This window comes from Castanea sativa, chromosome 5, assembly GCF_040712315.1.
Source record: "Castanea sativa cultivar Marrone di Chiusa Pesio chromosome 5, ASM4071231v1".
Classification (NCBI taxonomy): Eukaryota; Viridiplantae; Streptophyta; class Magnoliopsida; order Fagales; family Fagaceae; genus Castanea; species Castanea sativa.
The window spans coordinates 9,806,304-9,833,093 of record NC_134017.1 but is presented as its reverse complement, the minus strand read 5'-3'; the positions used below and the strand labels follow the sequence as shown (position 1 = coordinate 9,833,093).

General features: G+C 36.3%; 2 protein-coding genes and 1 pseudogene across 2 annotated transcripts; 1 reads left to right on the top strand and 2 right to left on the bottom strand.

Moving 5' to 3' along the window:
* Positions 1-4,056: 4,056 nt before the first annotated feature.
* LOC142636440 (developmentally-regulated G-protein 2-like) lies at positions 4,057-5,665 on the top strand. The gene is given in 6 exon segments (XM_075810675.1): positions 4,057-4,178; positions 4,181-4,199; positions 4,202-4,245; positions 4,550-4,663; positions 4,783-4,953; positions 5,152-5,665. Coding segments are annotated over 6 exon segments (480 nt in total). The 5' UTR covers positions 4,057-4,142; the 3' UTR covers positions 5,248-5,665.
* Positions 5,666-16,169: 10,504 nt separating this feature from the next.
* On the bottom strand, positions 16,170-19,094 carry LOC142634703 (omega-amidase, chloroplastic-like; annotated as a pseudogene).
* A 5,504-nt stretch (positions 19,095-24,598) lies between these two features.
* On the bottom strand, positions 24,599-26,498 carry LOC142634702 (uncharacterized). The gene is made up of 3 exons (XM_075808976.1): positions 25,808-26,498; positions 25,285-25,582; positions 24,599-24,821 (listed from the first exon to the last, which is right to left on the bottom strand). The coding sequence occupies exons 1-3, from the start codon at positions 26,496-26,498 to the stop codon at positions 24,599-24,601; spliced, it is 1,212 nt and encodes a 403-aa protein (XP_075665091.1).
* Positions 26,499-26,790: the final 292 nt, after the last annotated feature.

Here is a 26,790-nt window from a genome sequence, read left to right as displayed (position 1 = left end):
CTCTTGGCTCAGAGCTGTGGATCGGAGCTATGAATCGTGGATCGTGGATCGGAGCTCGTGGCTCGGAGTTGGGATCGGTGCTGTGGATCGGAGCTGTGGATCGAAGTGTGGATTGGAGCTATGGATTGGAGTGTGGATCGGTGTTGTGGATCGGAGCTGTCGGGAGAGTTGATCTGGAAAATGGGTAGAGATGGGTAGAGAGAGAGAGAGAGAGAGAGAGAGAGAGAGAGAGAGAGAGAGAGAGAGAGAGAGAGAGAGAGAGAGAGAGAGAGCAGGATCTGAAAAAATGGGCAGAGAGAGAGGACGAGAGACCGCGCACGTATGTATAAGGTAGTTAAAGAGAAATAATAAAAAATTTGAGAAAATTGATTATTTAATTAAAAGAGGTGGTAGGATAGATGAACTGATGTGGGTGTTTTGTAAAAATGGATTTGTAAAATAGAAAAAGTAGGTTTTTAGTATAAAAATGGATGTGTAAAATAAACTGACTGATATGGTTGCTCTTAGTTGTTAAAATAGCAACTGGGGAGTTTACACCCAATGCGCCGTTAGGCCTTGAAGGGTGTTTTTTTTTTTTTTAGAAATGCTATGTTCATAACATTTTCACAACAAATCATAGGTGGTTAGTTGTTATTAGTTCAAATTTAAATTTAACGCTAAGATGAATTTTTTACCCCAACAATAACAACTAGTAATAACCTACTACTTAGGATTTGTTATAAAAATGTTGTAGACATATCATTTCTCTTTTTATTTTTTTTATTTTTTTTGTTATAGGTAATAGGATCCGTTTTGTTTTTGTTTTTGTTTTGGTTTTTTTTTTTTTTTGTGCGGAGTCTTATCTAATAAGAGTTGTGCGACCTTTGGTGGAGTTGTACCCTTGTACTTTTGTTTTGGCTAGGCTTGGGTTTTATTTATTTACTTTTTAATTTTAATTTTGTGTTTTTATATTTTTTTTTTGTTATATGTAATATAATAAATAAGTCTTTATTTTATGCAGATTGAGATTGCTAAATACTTGTTATTGTTCGGTAAAACTACAATAATACTTTATATATCAGGTTCTATTGCTCTACACTTAAAAGTTATTTTTTCTTTCACTCTTTATAAATATATTGTTTGATTAGAAATTTCTACTAGAAAATATGCATTTGAATATGAAAAACTTAAAAGAAGGAAAATTAATTGAGTCTCAAAAATGATCAATTGATAAATTCCTTATTAGTAATAAAAAAAAATACAACACAAAATTTAGAAGAAAATGTCACAAATTAAAATCATATATAAGATCGACAATGTCTCAAGAAAAATTGAGTGGATTAGCTATATTATCGATTGAAAATGAGATTTTAGAAGAACTTGAATACAAAAATTTAATTAGTCAATTTTTCATCTCAAAAGGCAAGAAAAATATATTTTAAATAAAATATATTATAATATAAAAACATTAAAGAAATATTAATTTAATTCATATATAAATATAAAAAATGCCTCATTTTAGTTCTCGCCTTAGGCCCCAAAATGTCTCGGGCCAGCCCTACCAGTGATGAACTATTTTAAATTTTTTGCAATCAAAGCTAATGTTACAAGGCAATTACGATTGAGGAATATTGTAAATTTAGGATGTGTAAAATTATTCAATACATTCCATGAAATATATTATATATTTTCCTCTCATATAAGAGTGTGGTTTCTATGTACTTGTAAGTCTGTATATGAATTCCACATTTATATGAGAGGGAAACATAGCACACTAGGTGTACATATTTATTTCTCCATCACTAAAGGGGGAGGGGGTTCAATTTTGAAGTTTCATGCATGCTAAATAATCTAAGCAAATAGGCACCACAAGGAGAAACAAACACTCCATATAGTAAGACAATTTCCTTGACGAAGAAGAGAAAATTACAACTGCTTCAGAAATATACTCATTTGCCACCAATTGGTGCGAGCTTGCTCAGGGGGACAAACAATCCATCAGATACAATGTGACAGAAAATCATAAACTTTGAGACAGAAACACAAAGAAAAGACAACAATATATCCAGAGAAAATTCAGAATTCCTAAACAAAACAAAAACCATTCCATCAGCATGCATTTAGTGACTTGAAGTTGCTAAAAATTTCTGTTTGTACGAGAAATAAGCTTCAATTTTTCTTCAGCTTCAACCTGCTGGCGAATGTCAGTTTTTGATACACGGTCTGGATGAAATTTTAACACGGCTTGTTTGTAAGCTGTTTGCACCTGAAATCAAGAAATGATTAATAAGGTGTAACTGTGGCATATTCACCTTCACACAATTCAAGCATGACAACTTTTAAATCAGGTTAAAGATAGTTTTGCAACACCAAATAGCTTTTTACCTCTGCAAATGCCCAGTCATAAGATCCTTTTAAAGCTCAATAAGTAATCCAGTATGTGAGAAGCAAAGTGGGAAGATCAAGCTCTTATGCAACAACAATTTTTAGATTAAACCCTTGAGGACAAGAGCTGATCAGTATGTGAGAAGCAACGTGGGAAGATCAAGCTCTTATGCAACAATAATTTTCAAATTAAACTCTTGAGGACAAGGGCTGATTTCAAGGGAGGAGGAATGTTACGTGTTTAGTTTTTATTTAATTTTATTATGGATTTTGCTAACATGTGTCCTTAGGGCACACAATAATTAATCATTTTTAGAAATATTTTCTCGAAAATTGAAAAAGTATTGACAGCTTTTTTAATTTCAAAGAAAATGTTTCCAAAATAAACGGTTTAATATGTGCCCTTAGGGCACACATTAACCGGACTCTTTTATTATTTAAGATTTTATTTTGTCATTAGGAGTTGGGTAATCAGATAATTAATCGGATAAATTGTTAGCTTAGTATTTGAATAAATCTTATCTACTTGTAGTGGATAAAGATTAGGTTTCTTTTGAATTTAAATGTTAGTTTTATTTTGTAAAGCCATCTATTTATATAGCTTGATGTTCATTAATAAAGGAAGTTGAAAAAAATTATTGTTGAGTGAGTATTCACTTTGAAGGTCTAGACTCCCTTGAAATAGTCCATTTATTAATCAGGAGGTCTAACCAACAAACTCAATTGGGTTTGTAACAAATACCTATACAAGTGTTGTAGTCATTTTTTTTCTGTTGGTGTAGAAAAATGCAAACTCGTATGGTACTAACAGTGCATTATTCTAGTTCAATTATTTTTTGCAAATAAAAGTACACTATCAATTTCGCTACTAAAGATTTACAAACTAACATGATAATAAATGTGATTGGTGACTACATCAACAAAATAATCAATAAGTTTCTTGATTATTATTATTATTTTGTATTTAAAAATTGACACATCAATTTAGAGGGTTTATTTAGTAAAATTTACTACCCTGGGTTCCATTAAATATGTGATTCCATTAACTTGTATGCATTGCAAGACTTCAGCTTGCATATTTATATATGCCTGTTTTTCCTTCGAAAATCAAGCATATTTACATAAGCCTTTTTGTATGTATGATATCTATATATCTATGTATGTATGTGTGTGTGTGTATATATATATATATATTTCCAACTAACCTCATGTGGCAGGGGATCTGAGTCACCTCCATGTTCGATTCCTAAGCCGCGAAGCAATGAGGCCATATCCGTTGTTTTCAATTTATCAAGCTCCTTCCTTATTCAACACGAAGTTGCTCTTTCAAGTTCATATTTTTCTCATCCTTGATTTGCCATCATTTAGCAGATGGGGAAAAACATAGTAGTTAGTAAACGAGCAATGTAGGAAACTTTTTAAGTCATGTCTTGCTAAACTTTAAGAAGGAAATATATAACTGGCAAATACAGCACAAAGACACAAAATTGGATTAAGAGCGAAACCATCTTGATGAGTTGTATTTACACTCTCTGCACAATGTGCAATATTTTAGTGTGGTTGATAGTTTCTCTTCTGGCCAGCCCAAAAAAATTGGGACTAAGGCTTATTTGTTGGGCTGTTGTTTATAGTTTCTCTTCTATATTACTTTCTCAAGTACCTACTAGCGACCCCATAAAACATATACTTAGTTGTTGGTGATTTTGTTGCAGTAGCTATTTCGTGAGGATGCCACTGTTGATGATCTTATAGATGTTATTGAGGGAAATCGGAAATACATGAAGTGTATATATGTTTACAACAAGATAGACGACTAGACGTTATTGGTATTGATGATTAGCTCGGCAACCTAATTCAGTTGTCATTAGTTGCAATCTGAAGGTAGATTTTACATTTCTAATCTTTACCAACTTTGATTGTGGAATTTAACATTTGGAGCTTGCAGTAACCCATCTCAGTTCCAATGCGTTTTGAAGCAAACAGAGATCGTTCTGTGGTTTAATGCAGTTTCTTCTTGTAAAATGTACTTTCTCATTGTGCATTTTGCATAAAACATATGTTACCACTCATCTAATTATGCATCCAAACATATGATATAACCCCTTGTTGAAGCATTATATTTTGTACAGATTTTCATTCGATGTGGATGGCTTTGTAACTTATATGGCTCATGTTGCTTAAACAGCTGAACTTCGACAGACTACTGGCAAAAATGTGGGAAGAGATGGGGCTTGTAAGAGTTTATACAAAGCCACAAGGCCAGCAACCTGATTTCTCAGATCCTGTAGTTCTTTCTGCTGTATGTTGCATACCTTCTTGTCTGTCCAGCTATCTTTAGATAGGCAGCTTTATTTATCGATGGAAGTTTCTAGTTTTCTTCGCTTTTCTTATTTCAATACTCTTGGTATTTAATTTCAGAATAGAGGTGCCTGCACTGTTGAAGACTTCTGTAATCACATACATAGAAGTTTGGTGAAGGAGGTGAAATATGTGCTAGTATGGCGTATAAGTGCCAGGCACTACCCGCAGCATTGTGGCCTTTGTCATTTACTTCAAGATGAGGATGTGGTTCAGATTGTTAAGAAAAAGGTGCCGACAATTATTTCCTTCTTTAATAGTCTGATTGAAAGTGTATTTACTTGACAACTATACATGGCTGCTTTGTCGTTATACTTGAACAGGAAACTTCTTTGATAGAAACTCCTTGCAACGTCAAACCCCCCCCCCCCCCCCCGGCCCCAACAAAAAAAAAACCCTAAAATTAAACATTGCTTTTGCATTCTCCAGGATAGGGAAGGGGAAGGACAAGGTTGGTTCAAGTCGCATTCAATAGTGCCTGCTCAAATATCTGATAGGAAGAAAAAGGCTCCATTGAAGACATAATTCCATTGACAGGTGCTACAATGCAGACCTGTGATTTTTGAACGTAGTGGCATGGAAGATATACTTTAAAATAGATAGATCTATTGGCTCGTGTTGTAGTTTGAGTTGTTCTTCAAAAAGCTGTCCTTTAGAATATACTGGTTGATTGTAATGCCAAACTTACTCTAGCAGATTTTGTATTCCTTTTAGAGTTTCTTATTGAAATGAGAATCCTGCGTTGCATTAAAAAAAAAAAAAAACATTAAACTCCTTTTAGAAATTTTAAGTTTGCCTTGTGGTTTTCGGATCCCATGGGAAAATACTAACAGCTTGCATTCTAGGCATGAAAACATGTTATCTGTAAGTTTGTGCAAAGGCTAATAAGCTGTACCTGATGCTGTTTCCTATAATAGAATTATTATGGATTGAAAGTGAGCCATACAAGCATCATCATATTCTAGAATCTTTGTTCCATAATTGTTATCTATGCGCCATAAACTTCTTAGTGAGCCATAGAGCCATAGTGGAGTTAGCTGTCACCTTTCTTTGTTATGCTGCATTGATTTTTCCAGAAGGCCTTATTCCCAGTTGTTAGCAAGGCTACTCTTTGTGCATCAAACAGAAACACATTTTCAGGAGTATGACCATACAACCAACGATGAATAAGTGTTCTTGCAGCACATGATATTTAATAATTCATTTCTCAAAATTGAGATTGTGATTTGTGAGTTCATTGGAACAAAAAAGCCTGTGTCACATTATCACACAATGGGTGGGTTGAATTTGGTGGGGTCATTGTCAAGAGCTAAATTATATGACAGTTGTAATCTATTTTGTAGTGTTCTAACTCCTTGTATAAAATATTACTTTTTTTTTTTTTGGTTAAAAGGGAAAATGCATTAAAGATAGCTAGCCATAAAAGGAGAAGTAATGGCTGAAAGCCTTAAGGAGTACAACCCAGCAACATCCAAATTCAAAATAGTAAATAATTCATCGGTAGGTGGTGAATCTAGCACCATAAAATTCCCAAGAAGGGAGCAGCCTGCTCTAGCAAGGTTGTCAGCGCATCTATTTGCCTCCCTAAAAACATGGATGATCTTGATAGGATGGAACTGCCCCAGGAGGTACCTGCAATCGTTGAGCAGAGGGGAATATGAGCTGTTAATGGGTTTTTTAGATAGAACAAGATTAACAATGACTTGAGCATCTAATTCTACAAGCAGTTGAGTAATGCCAAGTTGGGCCACAAGCATCAGCCCGTCACTAAGGCCCAAAAATCAGCAACAATACTGGTTGCATTACCAATATTCCTCATGTATCCCTTAATCCACTATCCCTTGAGAAGCCCCATCAGAATCTAACTTAAACATCCTTGATTAGGTCTGTGCCAGTATATCGGGGTGGCAATGTAGTGCTTGGACTTTTGCCCCTTCCTCACACAGTAAAAGAATTCTCGAACAAGTTGGATGCACATCAAGTGGAGGTTGGGGTTGGTAGGGGCATTTTCAAAGACCACTCTATTCCTATGTTTCCACAGGCACCAAATCACAAAAGGGAATTGTGGATTCCAGGAAAAGCCATTAACCAGAACCTGGTTGCTGCATAAACAGTTTTGCTTAACCCAGTCCAGCAGGCTCAATGGGAGGAAGTTAGTTAAAGATTGGGGGGTTCCAAGCTGTTTCCAGAATTTTAGAGCAAAGGGCAGTCTCTTAATGGGTGTACGATAGATTCCTCCTGGCTCTGGCATAAGGGGCAGGTCGTGTTGCAAGATATGCCCCTGGCAACAATGACTTGCCGCACCAAAATGCTATTGTGGTAGCAAAGCCATGTGAAGTGCTTGATTTTTGATATGGTGTCAAACTTCCATAACCAATACCCCAAGAAAGAATGGGGGTTTGTATCTTCAGGTCTGGCCAGATTATATGCCGAGGCAGTGCTGAATTCTCCATTTTGAGAGAATTTCCAAACCAATGAGTCTTCTTTTTCACCAAATAACTACATGGGGGTTGCTAGGATCTTTTCCAAAACCACACTTGGTAGTTCGAAAGAGATTTTTTCCCAACACCATCTTCCATCTTGTAAGATGTTTGCAATAGTCAGGTTAGTTTCCTGTTGTGTGAGCGGACCCTCAATAAGCTCTCTGACGGAGCTCCCCTTAATCCATTTGCTTCCCTAAAATTGGAGAGTTGAGTTAGTCCCCACATTCCAACATATGCCTCTTTCAAACACAGGAAAACCCACCTTGATAGCAGTCCAAATGGAGGAGCATGGAAGTTTGTCAAGATCTTTGGAATTCCTTCTAGGCCGTGAGCAATATTTATTTTACACAGTTTTAGCCTATAGTGAGTCTTGAAAGCTCGGATTTGTGTTAAAAACACAAGAGCTGTTTAAACTCCAAATTAATAAATTATGGTTCGATTGATTTTACTCTAACTTAAACTAAGTGTGGAATAAAGTAAATGCGAGGGAACAAACAAAACAACTACTATAAGTCATATTCAACAAATCACAGCAGTAAAATCAAAGCTAAAAGAGTAGAGAAGAGAGATGCAAACACAAGATAACACACCAATGTGTTATCGAAGAGGAAACCAAAGAACTCAGTAAAAAACCTCTCTGGCGCCCTCCAAGCAATAAATTAATCCACTAGACAATAAGTTGGAATACACGAATAGCAAAAGACCCTCTAAGCCTAGTCTATCTAATGCACCTAAGCCCTCCAAGCTCCTACTCTAACAAGGCTTCTCGGAACCATGTTTTGTCTAGCTTTCCGGATCCCACAATGCGCCCGAATTGCATCCGCCAAAACTTGGCTTCTTCCAATACTTCCCAGCAACACCAAAACCTCATTGGACACTCAGTATGGGTGTGGTAAGTGTTTGGGTTATTAATCTCTCAAGGATTTGAAAATGGAGAGGTAGGAGTAGAGGAAAACCACAATGGATGGTGTAGAGAATTGTGGGTATAACAATCTCACACTCTCAAGGGTTTGAGGCTAGGGCTTTCTCTCTAAAAAGCTCTCTACTCAATATATGGGTAATGATGATATATATAGTGTGTATGAGGATATAGTGGAGCAGATAGGACAAAATAGCAAAACAGTCCGCGAAACACTCACGAAAACCAGCTATCACCATTTGTTATGACTTTTCGCATTCTAGTCATGTGCTGGGCACATGCATTACTTCACGGGATGGCTAGTTGCGAGCTACCCGCGAAAACTCCTTTTGTCTTCAATAGATGCCTTGAGTCTTCACACTCTCTCTCTCACACACAACCCTTACAAATAAATCCCACATAAAATACAGGGTACAAAAGATTAAGCAAAATTACCATTAAATTTGGCACGGAATTAAAGCCAATACAAAATAGTTGTAAATTACAATTTTACAATCTCCCCCTTTGGCTATTCTGTGACAAAACACCCTATAACAGATTCTAGACTTAAACGTAAGTTTGGGAACAATAGCAAAACTCACTCACACCTAATCTAGAAGCTGTGAAGCACTTGCACGCATACACCTGTATCCTGAAACACTTGCACACAAACAAAACTTTCATTAAGCTTATGACAAGTTGAATAGAAGGTACGTATAGGAGCAAGTATAATGCAATCAAGGTAAACATCTAGATATAAACTATGAAGCATAACTTGATCATACAAGAACAGTCATTAAGGAACGACTACAATGATCATTTAACTAGTAAACGATCATTTGGACATACAATGCAATTAAGTGCAAAGCAAAAATCAATTTCATATCCAAAACACACAACCAATGCAAAATACCAAAGTATTTGCATTAAAGATACAAAATCCAATAAGGGCACAAAAGTGTAGTACTTAAGATAAACTAAAAGTACAAAAAAATGCTACAAAGCAATGAGATAAACACAAAGTACTGAATATTAAACTGAAATTTAACCAAAGTACTTAAAGCTTTAAAAAAACGCAATGTAAATAAACACATTCTAGAAACTATGGCAAAAGAAAGTAAATAACTAAACCACCAAAAATTAACCAATGTGTTTATGAAGTGCATGTGCTACGCTATGCTCCCCCTCAAAATGTGCAACTCCCTCTTAAAACTTTCTCCCCCTTTTTGTCCAGAATGGCCAAAGGAGTTAGAATTGCTCAGATTCCGAATTAGATCCTTACGCCATAGCCATATCCTCAATCTGAGATGATAATGCAATGATTTGGCCTTGAATGTAAGAAAATTGATCTGCGGTGTGCTGCACATGAGACTCGAGCATGCCATATATCTGTTCTACTGTTGTAAGAAGGCGGTCAAGATGATCAGATCCTCGTGGTTGTGCTTGGGAAGATGGTTGTGCAGAACTCTCTGGAGCAGAAGTAAATCTGTCAATCTCATCCTCCCTGTCTCCACCTTTTTCTTCAACAGCAGCCCACAGAATTTGAGAAATGCCATTCTTTGATGCGGTGATGTGGGCTTAGCTTCGGGTCATCGTATGAGCTCCAATGGGATAGTCCTTTTGCACAATAGTAAGTCTGCTTGAAACCTTCAACTTTGTCTTTGCAATGAGACCTATGATGATAGTAGGAAATGGCATAGTTATCCTTGAGTTCCTTTTGGAGATGCTCTTGGTTAGGAGGTGGTATATGTGACCACATATGTCAGTCTCCTTATGTGTGAAGAGATCATGTAAGAAGATAGTTCTTGGTGCGGATAATGTTGTCAAGTTCGTCACCAGGTAGAGATTGTGGATCATTATATAAGCCAATGTCCTCATTTCCGCAACGAAGGGAATGGTGTTCATTGACCTCTTGTTTAGTGTACCACCAAGAAGTTTCACCATTGGCTCAAGAGAGTCTAATCGATCATCATACTGAATGGTAATCTGCTGAGGAGGTGGACGAACTTCAAGGAACTCTTGAATTGAATCCTTTGTGATACTGAACTATTTCTGTCGCACCCAACAGTTGATGTGATCTCCTTCTACTATGGCATTAGCAAAGAATTCCTTGATGAGTTCACCATACACATTTCCACTTGGATTTAGCAGCTTTGTCCAAGTTCTCTCCTTGAAAATCTCAGAAATGACAGTGTTTTCAAGAGTCTCCATTCTTACAACTCTTTCCATGATAATTGTTCCCCTCTTGTAAAAGTCATTGTAGGCCATGTCTGCCTCAATGGAGCGAAAATTTGCTAAATCAGTGTGAGCACGCTTTGAGGATTTCTTGGAGGCAGAGTGCTTGGTGGGAGATATCTGTACAAATAGACACAGAGCACACATAAACAAATGCAGAAACACAAAGACAAGAACACAAACTTCATTAGCATCAAGTTAGTCCAAAAAAATAAGCACAAATACTTAAAATATAACATAGCAGTGTTAAAACTACATGCTTTAAGATCTAAACCATGTAAACACTAACAAAATGCAAGAATATATCAACTATGCATGTGGGTGCATGAGGTGATGCAAGGAGTGTGCCTAGTGGGTGCCTAGGTGATGCATGGCATGGTATCGAGGCACAAATTGGGAAAAGTGTGTAAAACACACACTCAATGATCAAAACATGTCAAGCATGTTCAATCAAGGGTAAACCCAAACATTGGAACTCATTTGAGTTCAATTCAACACAAAAATGTCACTTGAACATTTTGTCAAACACTTAGCATGCAACACTGTACTACATGAATGGACAATGCATGAACACAAAGAAATTTGCCTAAATACAAGAGTAAAATGCCACAAAGGCCAACACAGATATACACAAATCCAATAAGGCTCAGCCCAATCAAAAAATTTTAAAAAATTTGTCCAAAATCATATTTCCCAACCCCTTTTTCAAAAATCCCCAATTCAAGAACCCTAAAACAAATTTTGCATAATCTAGAATGAAAAGCTTAAAAGAATGTTAAGAAACATACCTTTGAAGAGATTTTGCAGAGATTTGGACTTGAAATTGGAGGGTTTTAAGTGAAACACAAGTATGGGTTGAGAGAGGTTCGAGTGAGGCAGAAGAAGGAACTCAAGAATGTTTAAAACAAAAGTCTCAGTAGCCCTATAAAACTGAAAACACGCGTTTTTCGAGGGTTATACAATCGCGAAATTACTCGCGAAAAACACCACTAAAGCACAAACACTTTCACAAGAAGCTTTTAGTCACGAAACAGTCGCGAGACAGTCACGAAAGTCTCTGTCTGAAATATGTGTTTTCCAGTTTTTGCCTAAAAAATCATTTTGCAGGAAGTGCTTGGTCGTGAAATAGTCGCGAGACAATCACGATACTCTCTGTATGAAAATGAGAATTTTAGATTTCCCTTAAACTCTTTTTGCGGGAAGCTCTTAGTCGCGAGCTTCTCGCGAAAATGCCTCTGAATAAGTTTTTGAAGAACAACACAAAAATGTATTTTGAACAAAAACTTAAAGCACGAAAGTATAAAATCACTTTCAAAAACATATAAAATACTCAAAAATCTTTTTGGGTTTGATCGGCAAACGATTAAGCATACACATCACATTTGAACACGTACAATCACATAAATGAAATAAGCATTCATTGAACAAACTCTTGTGTGTTGTGTGTGAGTATCAAATGTGGAATAGTTCTTAGTCTACAGTGAAGTTTCAATGATCAATTCAATCAGGTCATACACAACTAGTACTAAGTCAAGTGGACTATCTTAATTATAAAAATGAACATATATGATTTCCCACAAGAAAATGATTACATTTCTTTGAAACTTTTCATATGGCTTCTTTACAAATCATAGCATTGATCAATTTTGAACAAAACATCTCATTTTGAGATCAATGCTTAAACTTTTTTATATTTCAACTTTGTGAGTAAGCCTTTGGCTTGTTGAGGCACCATACATTTTAATACAAGTCGTTTTCCCTTTTTCCTAATCAAATACTAGTATGTGCGATGATTTTTGCAACTCAATATCTCTTTTCGAGATTTGACATTTGATGAGCTCTTTAAGCAAAAACATAAAAGCGTGAGAAAAGATATAGGCACAAGTCTATGCATGTATCAAGACCAACAAGATTATTGACAAATCATTCATGACAAGCTTGAAAATCGATTTACAACAATCACACATAGATTTCAAGATTTTTCCCACAAATATAGATGTGCATACAAAACAAGCTAAGCTCGTAAATACATTACGCCATTAGTATGAAGGTACTAGTCCAAACTCACATGTGATATACACAACACAAGTGATCAAACATTTTGGATATTTTTCAATTTTTTAACATACTCAAAAACATAACAATAAAAGTACGTCAACAAAAACAAAAACAAAATGCAGCTAGCAAAAGAAACATGCTATGAATCGAAAGCAATGACACAAGAAGATTTTGCATGACATGATGCATGAGCCTATGACGCTATGACTCTAAACATCGGAAAAATTAATGTATGGGCATAGGGAATAATCATGCATGAGTACCCTTCTTCACCCACATTTTTCGAGTGTTTTGGATGAGAGCTTTGGATGGAGGGGTACGACCAACATAGTTTTCCAACCTCAAAGTGAAGCTAGCAAGGCATAGAGAGATGTTCTTCAGCATTTCCATAACATCTCCAATGAGATGTCCTTCATTTTCTCCCTTAGATTGTGTTCCCTTTGGCCTCTTCTTTGAACTTTCTTGGCCACGCATGGAGTCAGCCTTCTTGAGTGCATGAAGTTTGAAACAGTTGGGTCTTGTGTGCCTTTGAACGGCACAATAATGACACACATGATTCACTTGAGGCCCCCTCTGATTTTTGGGTAATGACTTCCCTAAATCTTTTGGTTTTACACCAGTGGTTCTCTTCTCAGCAACAGGGGTCTTAGTCTCAAGCGTCACTTCTTTAAGTTTCTCAATACTCTTAGCTGATAAGAACCTCACTTTCTTCTTAGGTTCTCTACTGAAGCTTCCTTCTCCGGTATAACCCAAACCGATCTTATCATGTGAGGATTTTTGTGAGGACAACACACTGTCAAGTTTCTTGGTGGAGATACGCTCAACCTTGACATTAGCTTGGATTATTTCAAGCTCAAGAAACTTGATCTTAGAATAAGCTTCAATCAGCTCTCCCTTGAGTCATTCTACTTCACATTTTTCCTCTTTAAGTTGCACAAGAGTACACCTATGCTTTTCTTCAATCTTTCTCACAGCATGGTTCACAATCTTGGCATATTTTCCACAATCTTCTAGCAAAGAATCATATACTTCTTGAAGGTTGCTCTCACCTTCATTTTGGCATACATCTTCATCTTTCGATTCTTCAACTTCCTCACCCTCGGAATGCTCACCAAGTTTATTTATCAAATTGTTCAAATCATCCTTAGATTCAATGGAGGTAATTGCCATGAAGGCCCTATAGTTCCCTTCACCGTCACACTCTTCTTCCGTGTCTGAATTTGAACTTTCGGAGTCGCTAAGAGTAGTGGCAAACATCTTACCCTTCCCTTTCAAGTAGCTGGGACATTCTTTTTTGATGTGTCCATGGCTACTGCATTCAAAGCACACAACTCCTTGGGGGATTGAGAGTCCTTCCCAAATTTCTTCTTGAACTCCTTCCTACCACCTTTGGATAATGAAAACTTTCCTTTGCTGAAAGACTTCCCACTGTTTTTCATATTAAAAAATTTCTAGAAGTTCTTTGCAAGGAATGCTACTTCTTTCTCCACATCATCTTCTTTGGAAGAGTCGTCCATTCTCTAATTGATGGTTTTGAGTGCAAGTGATTTGCTTGGCTTGTTATGAGGGTAGTCCAAGTTCATATGTTTGGAGAGATCCAATTAGCTCTTGAATCTTGATCTCATCCAAATCTTTGCTTTCTTCTATAGCAGTGACCTTCGCACGGTAGCTTTCCGGTAAGGACCTCAAGATCTTTCTCACCACCTTAGCATCCTCAATCTTTTCACCGAGATTGAGCTTGGAAATTACAATTTCATTGAGCTTCCCATAGAATGAGTCAAACGACTCATCATCACTCATCTTGAGTTCTTCAAATCGGGTGGTAAGCATTTGGAGCTTTGTGTCCTTAACTTTCTTGGTACCTTCGTAGGTAGTCTCAAGAATAGTCCAAGTTTCTTTGGCGGTCTTCATATGTGAAATCCTGTGAAATTCATTAGTAGACACACCACAAAAGATAGCATTAATTGCTTTGCTATTAGCATTTGCCAAAGCAAGAGCTTCCTTGTCCCATTCGGACTTGGCTATCGTGGGTCTAACATACCCATTCTCTACGAAATCTCATACAGACTCATCTATAGCACAAAGGAATGCCCTCATACGGACTTTCCAAAAGCATAGTTGCTCTCATCAAAGTATGGTGGAGCATTGAGAGATTGTGATCGATCCATCACAAAAGGGGTCTTGGATCGCACTTAGCTAATGAAACCACAACAAGTGCACCCACTTTAATACCAATTGAAAGTTCAGATTTTTGTTAAAAACACAAGAGCTGTTTAGACCCCAAATTAATAAATTACGGCTCGGTTGATTTTACTCTAATTTAAACTAAGTGCGGAATAGAATAAATGTGAGCGAACAAACAAAACAACTACTCTAAGCCATATTCAACAAATCACAACAGTAAAATGAAAGCTAAAAGAGTAGGGAAGAGAGATGCAAACACAAAATAACATGCCGATGTGTTATCGAAGAGGAAACCGAAGAACTCGGTGAAAAACCTCTCTGCCGCCCTCCAAGCGGTAAATTGATCCACTAGATAATAAGTTGGGATACACGAATAGCAAGAGACCTCCAAGCCTAGTTTACCCAGTACACCTAAGCCCTCCAAACTCCTACTCCAACAAGGCTTCTCGAAACCGTGTCTTGTCTACCTTTCCGAATCCTGTAATGCGCCCGATTGCATCCGCCAAAGCTTGGCTTCTTCCAATGCTTCCCAACAACACCAAAACCTCACTGGACACTCAGTATGGGTGTGGTAAGTGTTTGGGCTATCAACTTCTCAAGGATTTGGAAATTGAGAGGTAGGAGTGGAGGAAAACCACAATGGATGGTGTAGAGAATTATGAGTAAAACAATCTCACACTCTCAAGGGTTTGAGACTAGGGTTTTCGCTCTAAAAAGCTCTCTACTCCAAATGTGGGTAATGATGGTATATATAGCGTGTATGAGGATGTAGTGGAGTAGATAGGACAAAATAGCAAAATAGATTATTTCGCGTGTATCTCGCGGGAAGGCCTTACCCGTGAGACACTCACGAAAACCAGCTGTCACCATTTATCATGACCATTCACATTCCAGTCATGTGTTGGGTATATGCATCACTTCGTGGGATAGCTACCCACGAAAACTCCTTTTGTCTTCAATAGATGCCTTGAGTCTTCACATTCTCTTTCTCACACACAACTCTTACAAATAAATCCCACATAAAATACAGGGTACAAAAGATTGAGTAAAATTACAATCAAATTTGGCACGGAATTAAAGCCAACACAAAATAGTTGTAAATTACAACTTTACAAGTCTTTCTCATGGCACAGTAAATTACCCCTTCTTCAGCTATAGCAGAAAAGAAACACAACAGATATTCATCAAAAGGATTTGTTTTAAATCCAGCTCCATCCATGATATTTTCTCATTCTTTTTGTACTCATTACCTGTCTCAATCTCTCTGCATCATCCCATTTATTCATTGTATTTGCCAAAAGCACATAATTCCCTGTACAACTATTTTAGTAATGCCTCTGCAACTATGGCGTTACTAAATCTATGTATTACAACAAGAGTTTCTGTTTTAAGGCCAAAATACTTGTCTTCAATCTAAAACTTGGAGTTGAGCTTACTATCAATTGCTTTTGGTAAAAGACACATACCAATCTTTTAAAGATTAATTATTCGTAACTACAAAGGTAATGGAGAGGGAGTCGCTTACTAGCAAATAGCAACTATGATTATCGCACAAAGAGGACTTCTTTAAATAAAAATAAATAAAAAATAAAAAAGGAAAAAAGGTCTTTTAACAAATGTACGAGCACCTTCAAAGAGCAAATTCCAATAATTATCATGAGTATTACATCCAATTCAAGACAAATTTAGAGACACTAAATGGAGAGTTTTGGAAATGAATGCTGAATGTTGTCATAAGGTTCACCCTTTCAAGGCTTTTGTCCTTCATGTCCATCAAGACAGGTAAATATCTGCCCTCTTTTGCTTGTCAAGTGGAAGGCCTTACCTGCATATTTCCAAAACTTTATGAGAAAAGTTGGACATAATATAACATAAATGAACTTTAAGTTTCAGACTAGAACACTACCTTTGGAGTTCAATTTTGGAATAATCAATCTCAGCAACTACCACAGTCTCTTCATGCCCTGAGGTTGCAATTATCTCACCAGACTGCTTATTAATTACCATTAAAAAAAATCTAAATGTTAAACCCTTTATCTAGGAAGAAATTAAAATGATTAAGTCCAAACTTTATTAACCCAGCAAAAAAAAAAAAATCCAAACTTTGATACCGGTCCAACAAGGGTAGAGTGGCCCCATATTGCATAGCTACCACTAGAATCTCGAGAGGGTGAGCAAGAAGCTACAAACAACTGCCACCAGAACAAAAAAAGGCTCATAGCGAAATTGCATTAAGCCTATAACAGAAAATTTTGAGGTGCTACAGATTTTTCAGTACCTGGTTATCTGCTGCTCTGAAAGTTTAGAAATAATGTGTTAGTGAGATAAGTATTGTTGCCATGATTGGTTTTTATAAATACTCAATTCACGGGGGAAAATGTTTGAGCAGAAGAAGCCTATAGGTTCTTAGTTCTTACCAAGTAATATTAGAAGCAAAAACATTTTCACAAGTTTTTTTCACAATTGCTGATGTGCCAGGATATGATCGGAGCAACATCAGCCACATTTAATACACCAATCATACCATGCCACATTGCCACTTTGACGATTGTGAAAAAAATTTGGCCAATAGATTTATTGATTCTTACCTTGCTCTCTGCATCACTTCCCATAACAATTCACCAGTGCTAATGTTAAAGGCCCCAGGATAGCATATTATAGGAGCACCTACAGGTATTGACTCTCAATAAATTTGTCATACATATCATATGCATAGTGAACTAGAGACCACTATTATTTCAAAAAATTGGAGAACCTTTTGCTCTATATAATGCAGCAAGTTCAGGGAAGCGTATATCATGACAAATTCCTATTCCAATACGACCAACATCTGCATTGAACAATTGCTTATCAGTGGCCAAGTCTATTTGAAAAATTGCTTATCAACCATTAAAACTAAATGATAGATTAATGTTATATCACTAACTCTCACAAGTATTGTCACATGAGTCTTAAGGACACTATTTTTCGCAATTTTGTTCATTACTGCTTACGGGGCTTGTTTGAGTGATGCATTATAAAGTAGTGCCAATGGTGGACCAAGGAAAAAGTATTATAGCTCCAATGTCAGCAATTATGTTCCATAGAACTACTCTTAGTGTCAAATGAGCCTCTAGTCATGGCACCTAATGACACTTTACTAAACCACATCCACTTTAGCTGAGTAGGCACAGAAGGTACATATTCTAAAATATAGTCTGATCACAAAAAATGCTAGTGATATTTTAGGTTTGAGTCTAGATCATATATACCTGTGTCCACAATGGTTGGTTTATCTCCTGCAGCAAAGAAGTCAGATTCCTTGAATGTAATATCTCCTGGAATTTCAATATCAAACAAATGAATCTGCAGCAAAGAACACAATTGAATTTGAAAAAAAATTCTAAATGTGATATGGTTCAAATATTCCTATCCATGTAACATATGCTCTAGAATCTTAATAAAAATAGATATGTGCATGTGCTCACTTTTCTATGCTTTGCCTTGAGCTTTCCATCAGGTCCAAATACACAGCTAGTATTATACAATTGGCCATCACTGGATTCAGGCACAGATCCACCAACAATTGTGATTCCATGAGAACAAGCAGCTTCAGATAACATGGAAAACGTTGGTGAGGCATCCTCATTCTCAAAATCCTCAGCGAATTTTGCAAAGTAATAATTTGAATAAGGACAGTTCCACATTTCCTTCATTGAAAATAAGCAAATAAACAAGAATCATGTTAATTTACAATGACTTCTAACAAACTATTATTTCAACCACATTGCCATTGCCTATTGCAACTATCACATGGGTAGCTAGGCAACTCACAGGTAAAACAACAAGACTTGCGCCACACTTTACAGCAGCTTTGATCGAATTATGAGTACAAGCCAGATTCTGATTCTTCTCTGATGTAACAGATAGCTGACATAGGCCAATCTTAAACTGTCCACAATATATAGCAACTATAATTACTTGAGTCAATGACTAAAAATGGAAAAAAGAAAAAGCGACCCTAAATTCTTGAACATATATTAGATTCTTCACTTCCTACTTTACAACAACATAGCCTCAATCTCAAAATTAAAGGTTAACTATAGATTCTCAACAAACTAGTCTTGATCATTATGTATACTCCATTCTGCATCCTACTCTACTAGTGATAAATAATTCCTCTATTCATTTTTATTATGAGGAAATGACTAGAACCAAAAAATTGATTAATGCATTGATTTGTTTACTTGATAATTAATAAACACATATATCAACTATATTAGTATGTACTACATGCAATAATTTTTAGGACATGTTAATTTATAGACTAGCATATGAACTATTAAAATCATTTTTAAAAAATCCGGTGTTTATGGGATTTATAAAGTAACAAATTAAAAAAACAAATATATAGTACGAGATTTGAAGTAAAAAAAAAAAAAGAACCAAACCTTTGTAATACTACTGGGTACTTGTAGTTGTTCTGAGGCAGCAAGCATGGTGTGCTCTATGGAGCTTGATATAGAAGATGCCATCGTTGCATTCACACACCAAGACTGAGCTGATGCTATTTAGGCAAATTAAAGACAGTTCTAGTACCAATAATTCTCAAAGTTTGTGTTTTGTTTTTCCCAATAGTCAACGGGCCTATCTATTCTGCGCATGCATGTATGCATGCCATGTTTGCGAGTTGTCGTCTATAAGGTCGTAATTCCCTACTCCCTAGCTCAGAGAAGTAACTGAGAATTTGCTTTAAGCCAGACTGAACTAATTAATAGGAAAATTTATTATTCTGTATTCTCAATTTCTCAGTCTATAGTGACTTGGTATTTTTTTTTTTTCTCTCAGATAAAAGATTAATTTTATTATGAATTTAATTAGTTAATGGCACCTATTATATGCAGGAAGAGGGAGTATCGGATAGATGTCCTCCTAGTCCTAGGGCACGGCAAATAACTGGTTTAGCCACTGTAAAAATGTTTGGTCTTGAATAATATATAATATATAATATTTTAATAGGGTCGAGTCTGAAATTTTTTATTCAGAAGATTAACATGTGCTGGTGTATGGTTGTGATGAGTGATCACACTATAAGATGATGTACCTTCTTATACTCTATTATACTCACTTGGTGGATGATGTTGCTTCAATAAAATATAAGTGAATTAATCAATATTTTTATTAGTTTTTTTTTTTTTTGAGAAACTTATTTTTATTAGTTAGGTTTTACTATTAAACAATCAAATCTTTTAAATGAGTCCAAATTTTCTATTCCACTTTTCCTACTCCACTTTACACTTCACGAATAAAATTTTGCCACTTGTCCATGTATTTGAGTTAATACTAATTCTTTGCCTTCTCTTATTAAAATTTCCTAAAATAAATAAATAACTATACACATTCTCACTGGCCACCACCAAATTGCTGACATAATCAATGGCCAAACACCACTGCCAAATTCACCCAGTCCAATTTGTGGTAGATCGGAAAAAAAAAGAAGATTACATGAACATCTCCAAATAGCCAAAGCCATATCAATATATCACACATATTTAATGGTTACTAAATGTTAGAATTATGGTTAAGTGATTAAATTCACAATTTTCTAAAAAACTTAAGTTTATGGAACAATTGGTAATTTAATATGGTATCAGAGCAGAAGATCCTGAATTCTTTGGCTTTACTCTACCTCTCATTTAAAATGTTAAATTCTCACTTGTTGGGCCCCTACTTACTAAGAGGAAGTTTAAACCCACAAATGATGAGAAGAGTTAGAATTATAGTTAAGTGATTAAATTTACCCTTTCTTATGATTATAAACTTTTGGGACAATCGGTAATTTAACACTAAACAACACCGAAGCTAGAGATTTTCAATTTGGCCCATCTTCAAACAACTTCTCATAACTTTTGAGCATAAATTAAACCCAATTATCTTATTCCCACCTCTATATTTATGAAAATCCCCAATAACAAAACAATTTCAAGCAATCGGCCTATAATTTCTAACCAAAATCGGTCATTGAAAGTCAAGTACAAGAATTAAGTCACGGCATCTAAATTTTCTCAATGCAATAATGCCTCTCAACGGTAATCTAAAATAGCACTTTTACTTTGTTTCGTCTCCTCCGTTTTAACTAGAACTAATCACGTAAACTAATACCCACTTATGGATCTGAAGACAAGGTGGCATGGTGTGTATTTGGTGGCAGTGTATGGCTGTGACTTGTGTGGAGTATGGTTGTGACTGGCGCTATTAATGACTTTAGCGATCTTTTGCAAGTGTCATCAGCAAAGGCTGACGGTGGTGGACCGGTATTGGTGGCTAGTAGGGATGTGTTGTGTTTTCTCTTTTAATTTTTTATTTAATTTAGGAAACTTAAATAAGAAAAAGCAGAAAATTAGTATTTAATTAAATGGATAGACATGTGATAAGTTTTTATTTGTAGAATATAAAGTGAAACAGAAATGGTAAGACAGAAAATTTGGACTTGCTTCACAAACCCAATGCACCTTTTTTTTTCTAACTCAAAGGCAACATTCATTATATGAAAAAACTAGAAGTTTCCAACAAAAAACATGCTAGGTTGCTAACTCTTCACCCAGGAAATAAATAAAAAGAGAGATACAAAAGTATCAAAACTTTTGACTCAAAAAACATTTTTATTTTTTATTTTATTCAAGGTTAGAAATTGACGCACCAAGCCAACAATTAAGCAAAACCCAACAAGGAAAAGAAAGCAAAACCAAATAGGCAGAAGAATTCCAAAAGAAATTTCTCAAAAATATTTTTTATGAATGTATTCTATAGAGCATTTAAAAAATTATACTCTTTTTTTTTTATTTTAATTATACACCATAATTCTCCTAATAAATTGGAATAATTAATATATAACCACTCTAAAGAATTAAATCCGATAGTAAATAGAAACAAAGTAACAAACAAGGCCGCGTGATAATAAAACCCTAGAAGCCAAAAGAAAAAACCCTAAAACTAAAAGCCGTCCTTGTCCTCCATGGATGCTTTGGAGTTGGATAGCCAGATAATTCAGGAAGGCCATGATGGCACTAGGCTTGCCGAGGTTTGTCACATTGACAACCTCGCAGAAGAAGTGTTGGTTGAAATACTCTGTAGGCTTTCTTTGAAGTGTGTTCATCAACGCAAGTGTGTGTCCAAGCATTGGCAATCTTTGATTTCAAGTCCTGTCTTCATCAACTGGTACGTAAACTACGAACCACACAACTCGCTCTCACACTTCTCTTTGATTTCACAAAGCAAACGGCCCAAGAAAGATGGTTGGCTTCATCACATTAAATACTACAAAGAACATCGTCATGACATTCTTGTTATTTCTGTGCAAAAAGTATTGAAATCCAGAGGTTTCTCCTTCAAGTTCCTTCCTGTAAAACCTGTTTGTTTATTGGGGTTTTGTAATGGGTTAGTTTTATGCTCAAATGGTGATAAGAACATGTTCTTTGTATGTAATCCTCAAACAATGCAATGGGTTCAACTTCCTCGTCTTTGCCCTTGGAATAAGGCTGAGAGTGATGAAACCCTTGTAGGGTTTATGTCTGATTATTACTATGACAAAGAGGGAGCCCAATTCGGAAGTAATACTTGGTGCAAGGTTGTGTTTATTAAGAAACATGAATTGGATTATAGTAATCTAATAAATGTTTATATATTTTCATCAGAGACAGGACAATGGTTTGAGAAAGTCGTGTCGTGCCAACGTTTTTTTACTTTTGATTTTAACCGTTGTTCTTCTTCTTCCACAATATGCAATGGAATTCAGCATTGGTTAGACCCTAGGTATGGCTTTATTTCATATGATCTGTGCAATAATGCTGATTGCTTTGGTTTCATTCATCTGCCTAATGAAAAGGACTTTGACATGGAATGTGATCCTAGCTTTGGAGTGTGTCAAGGGTGTCTAATGGTATCTGTGTATGAGGAAGTTGATATTTTGAGGGTTTGGACACTTAGGGATTATTACAAAGGTGAATGGCAATTGGAGCACAGGATTGATAATCTTAGTGATCTTGTTGATCTGCCAACACAAGTGTTCGATCATGGATTTGAATTTGAAGTAACTTTCAGTCCAGCTGATCATAATGTATGGTATTTATCGATTTTCAACACCAAATACAAGACAGACTCGGCCATATCTTCTTACAAAATCAAGAATGAGAACTTTGAACTGTTTTGGCGGTCACGTTGGGGGTCAGGCAATCAATTGGATAGGGTGTTACCATTCGTGCTGCCATGCTGGCCAACACCAGTTCCTAAATTCAAGACATACCCAAACCTCCTATTAGATGAATTGCGAGATCTTGAAGAAATTATACAATCCTCTGATAGATCACGTCGCTTGTCCACCATTTCATTAAAAAACTCACTTGTTTAAAATTTCTAAGTCAAGAATCAATTTATGTTTTAAAAAAAAAAAATTAACTCAGCAATTTTAAACAGGTAGCAGTCTTTAAGTGGAATAGTGGACCACGTCACTTGTCCATTATAAAGGCCTTATAATTTCTCGTGATCTTGGTCTATAATCTGTTGAGACTACAACTTTTTTTTATTGGCAATGAAGATACAATTAGTTATTTCAAGTGCCATAATTTGTTTAGCTATCTTGCTCCATCGTGTGTACTTAATTTTCTAAATTTATTCATTTATATAAATATATATATATAACTACTTGGGCAGTACAAACTGAATTTATGTATTGCTGCCTTTATCCATGTTCATTGCTTTCTTTTCATCATGCTCCATAACAGTTGCATCACATGTATTTCTTTCGCACTGTTGAGAAAAGAGATGAATGAACTCAAAGCTTTTGTGCTTTAGCTAACAATTTTAAATTAATTTGTAGAAAATTCATTTTTGAGAAAGAATATGTAGAAAATTCAATAGCCAATTTTATGCTTGCAAACCTTTTAGTAGCTACTAGCTATTGCATATGGGTAATATCCAACCTGTTGTTACTTATCAAAAATATCCCACCTGTTATTATTGTAACTGGGCGGGTCATACATCGTGCACCATTACATATTCTCCATGGTTATCCACTTAGAATCAGCTATCAAAATTTTCTACCAGCAACAAAAGCCTCGTTAACCTAAAATATCAAAAATGGAGTAAGACAAAATAAGTAAATATATAACTTCAGTAAAAGTAGTAAAAATTATTGGATCTTATATATGTGACCTGTCTTGACTAATTTGTTAAGGATTTATAGCCGACCTCAAACTATTGGACAAAAGTTTATTTGGTGTTGTTGCAAAGCCTCTGATCCCAATACATCAGCCAATAGTGAATGCATTTGCAGGATTGGTGAAGAAAAGTAGTTAGTGGATATGTGACCAAAGGAGCATATCTAATGGCATAATCATGTTTTCTTTCCATAGTCTGATTCAGAAAACTAAACTATTTCTATGTTTTGTTGCATTCTAAGGGTAATAGCAGGAAAGGGTGAAGACTTACGCCTGCCTAGAGGACTTTTTGCTGTTGGTCATATGACTAGTTGTTTGACAGATGTGAGATTATTTGTTGGTTTAGCCCGCGGTGACTATCTTAGGTTTGTTGCAATCAAACTTTTTTTATTTATTCTTTTGAGAAGGAAAACCATGCTGCTACTTTTTATTAAGGAACCCGAAGATCATGCAAAAAGAAAGATACAATGTCTTGTGTAACATGCTCCACTCAGATAAATAAATGAAAAGAATGTCTACCTCTCTGGACTAAGGCATGTGCAACTACATTACCTTGCCGTTCAATATAAGAGAGAAATACTCTAAAAAGAGTTTTTTAAAGTAGAGATATCATTGATGAGGTGACCCCCCTGAGCTAGCTCCCAACCACCTAGTTGGATAGCTTTGATCACTGAGGCAGCATCTCCTTCAAACACAGCTCGAGAAATACCAGTTTCAAGAGAGAGAGTCACCGCTTGCTTGGCAGCCAGCAACTCCAGAACATCAACGGTAGGTGACTTCTTAATCTTCTCGGACAAAGCAGCCTTCACTTCACCTTTGGAATCTCAGATAACCACACCTATTCCAGCTTCGTCGGACTCACCAAACATGGCGCCATCGAAGTTAATCTTCCACATATCATCAGCAGGTGGACACCATCTCCGAGGGGTTGTGCGAACTGGGCAAGAAGGAATACTGGTCAGATTTTTAAAATCCCGGAGGTAATCTCGAGCAAATCTCCTAATCCGTCCCCGCGGAGTGGAGGCTTCGTCCAGGCGGAGCTTATTTCTGTGGTACCAAATAGACCATGCCGTAGTTGCAAACAGAGCAACTAAGTGTGGCTTTGTCTAAATGATCTTCAAAAGCTCAGAGAAAGAGGTCCACTGAACTCCTGAACCGTGCACCCAGCCAAACTCCCTATTCCAAACCTCCTTCAAATCATCACGACTCCATAATGAGTGTACCACGTCCTCTAAGCCATTTGAACAGCGTTGACACACAGAATCTTGTAGGATCTTTCTTTTCATCAGATTTTCCTTTGTCGGTAACGAATTTGAACATGCTTTCCAGATGAAATGCTTTATCTTCCCTGGGACTTTTATCTTCCAAATGCTACTCCAAAAGCTCCTTTAAGTGTCAGAAATCTATGGTTGATTCAACTCCTCATTTTGCCACTCACATAGAAGCTTATAACCTGATTTAACAGTATAAAGTCCTATTTTTTTCCTTTGGCCAGATCAGCATATCAGACTGTGGGATCGAACACAGAGGGAGGGATTTAATAAGCTTTGCATTCGGTGGGTAGAAATGACGGTCAATTAGGTGAGTGTTCCACCAACCTGAGGCCGGGTTTATGAGCATAGCTACAGTTGCATCCGGACCAAGATCAGATTGATGGGAGGAGATTTTACCACTATTAGTTGGTAACCAAGCATCCTGGAAAATCCTGATGGATTGCCCATCACCCACCCTCCACTGTGCCCCTTTCTCAATCAAATGTCTTTCCCATAGTATACTCTTCCAAGTGAAGGAGCCCGAGGATGATTTGGCTTTAAAAAGAGAGCAATTTAGGAAGTATTTCATTTTAAACACCTTGTAAAATAAATATTTCGTGTCATGCAGCAGCCTCCACACATGTTTTGCTAGCATCGCTTCATTAAGCTTACACAAGTCTTTAAAGCCTAACCCAGCTTCCATTTTTGGTTTACACAACACTTCCCATTTTCTCTAACGAATCTTTCTTCTATCTCCCTTTTGACCCCACCAAGACTTACGGATGAGCATCTCAATATTTTGACAAGGGCCCACTAGTAATCGAAAGCAACTCATAGCAAAAGTCGAAATGACTTGAACTACTGCTTTTAATAGAACTTCCTTACCAGCCTGTGATAACAATTTTTCCTTCCAACCTTGTAGTTTACCCCAAACTCGATCTTTAATATAATTTAGGCTAGCCCTTTTATTTCGCCCCACCACTGCTGGTAAACCTAAATATTTTTCATATTCTCTGATTTCTGGAACCCCCAACAAATTTTGCACTTGTTCCTTTGCGGACATAGAAACATTCTTACTAAAAAAGATGGTAGTTTTTCCAGAGTTTATTTTTTGACCCAAGGCAACTTCATATTTTCCCAATATCACTTGAATTTTTATCACATCTTCCTCCCTTGCTCGACAAAAAAGGAGGCTGTCATCTGCAAAGAATAGGTGAGATATTTTTGGGCCGTGCTTGCAAAGAGAAAAACCCTTAATGTATCTTTCATTCACCGCTTGCTCAATGAAATCACTCAAACCTTCCGAACATAAAAGAAAGAGGTATGGGGAGAGGGGATCCCCTTGACGAATACCTCTAGTTGGAACAATGTAACCTCTTGGCTCACCATTTATCAATACCGAGTAGGTGACTGACTTGATGCATTCCATAATCCAACCAACCCATCTTGAATGAAAACCCATTTTCTCCATGGTCCGTTGAAGAAAATTTCATTACAACCTATCGTACGTCTTACTCATATCCAACTTCAAAGCCATGTGTCCTCTTTTCCCTGATTTCTTCCTCGTCATGTGATGAAGTAATTCAGAAGCCACAAGGATATTATTGGATATTGCCTTATTTGATTGAAAGGCGCTTTGAAAATCTGATATAATATGAGGCAAAACTTTTTTCAATTTGTTAGCAAGCACTTTTGACACAAGCTCATATAAAACATTACAAAGAGCGATAGGATGAAATTCAGTGACATGCTCAGGGCTTTTA

Excerpts from the sequence above, each read along its gene's own strand:
- LOC142634702 (XM_075808976.1), bottom strand. The coding sequence starts at position 26,498 with ATGGAGAAAATGGGTTTTCATTCAAGATGGGTTGGTTGGATTATGGAA. Across the intron at positions 25,583-25,807 it reads AAATATTGAGATGCTCATCC|CCAAATCATCCTCGGGCTCC; the intron begins GTAAGTCTTGGT and ends CTCTTTTTAAAG. Across the intron at positions 24,822-25,284 it reads CCTCTGTGTTCGATCCCACA|AAATAAGCTCCGCCTGGACG; the intron begins GTCTGATATGCT and ends TTGGTACCACAG.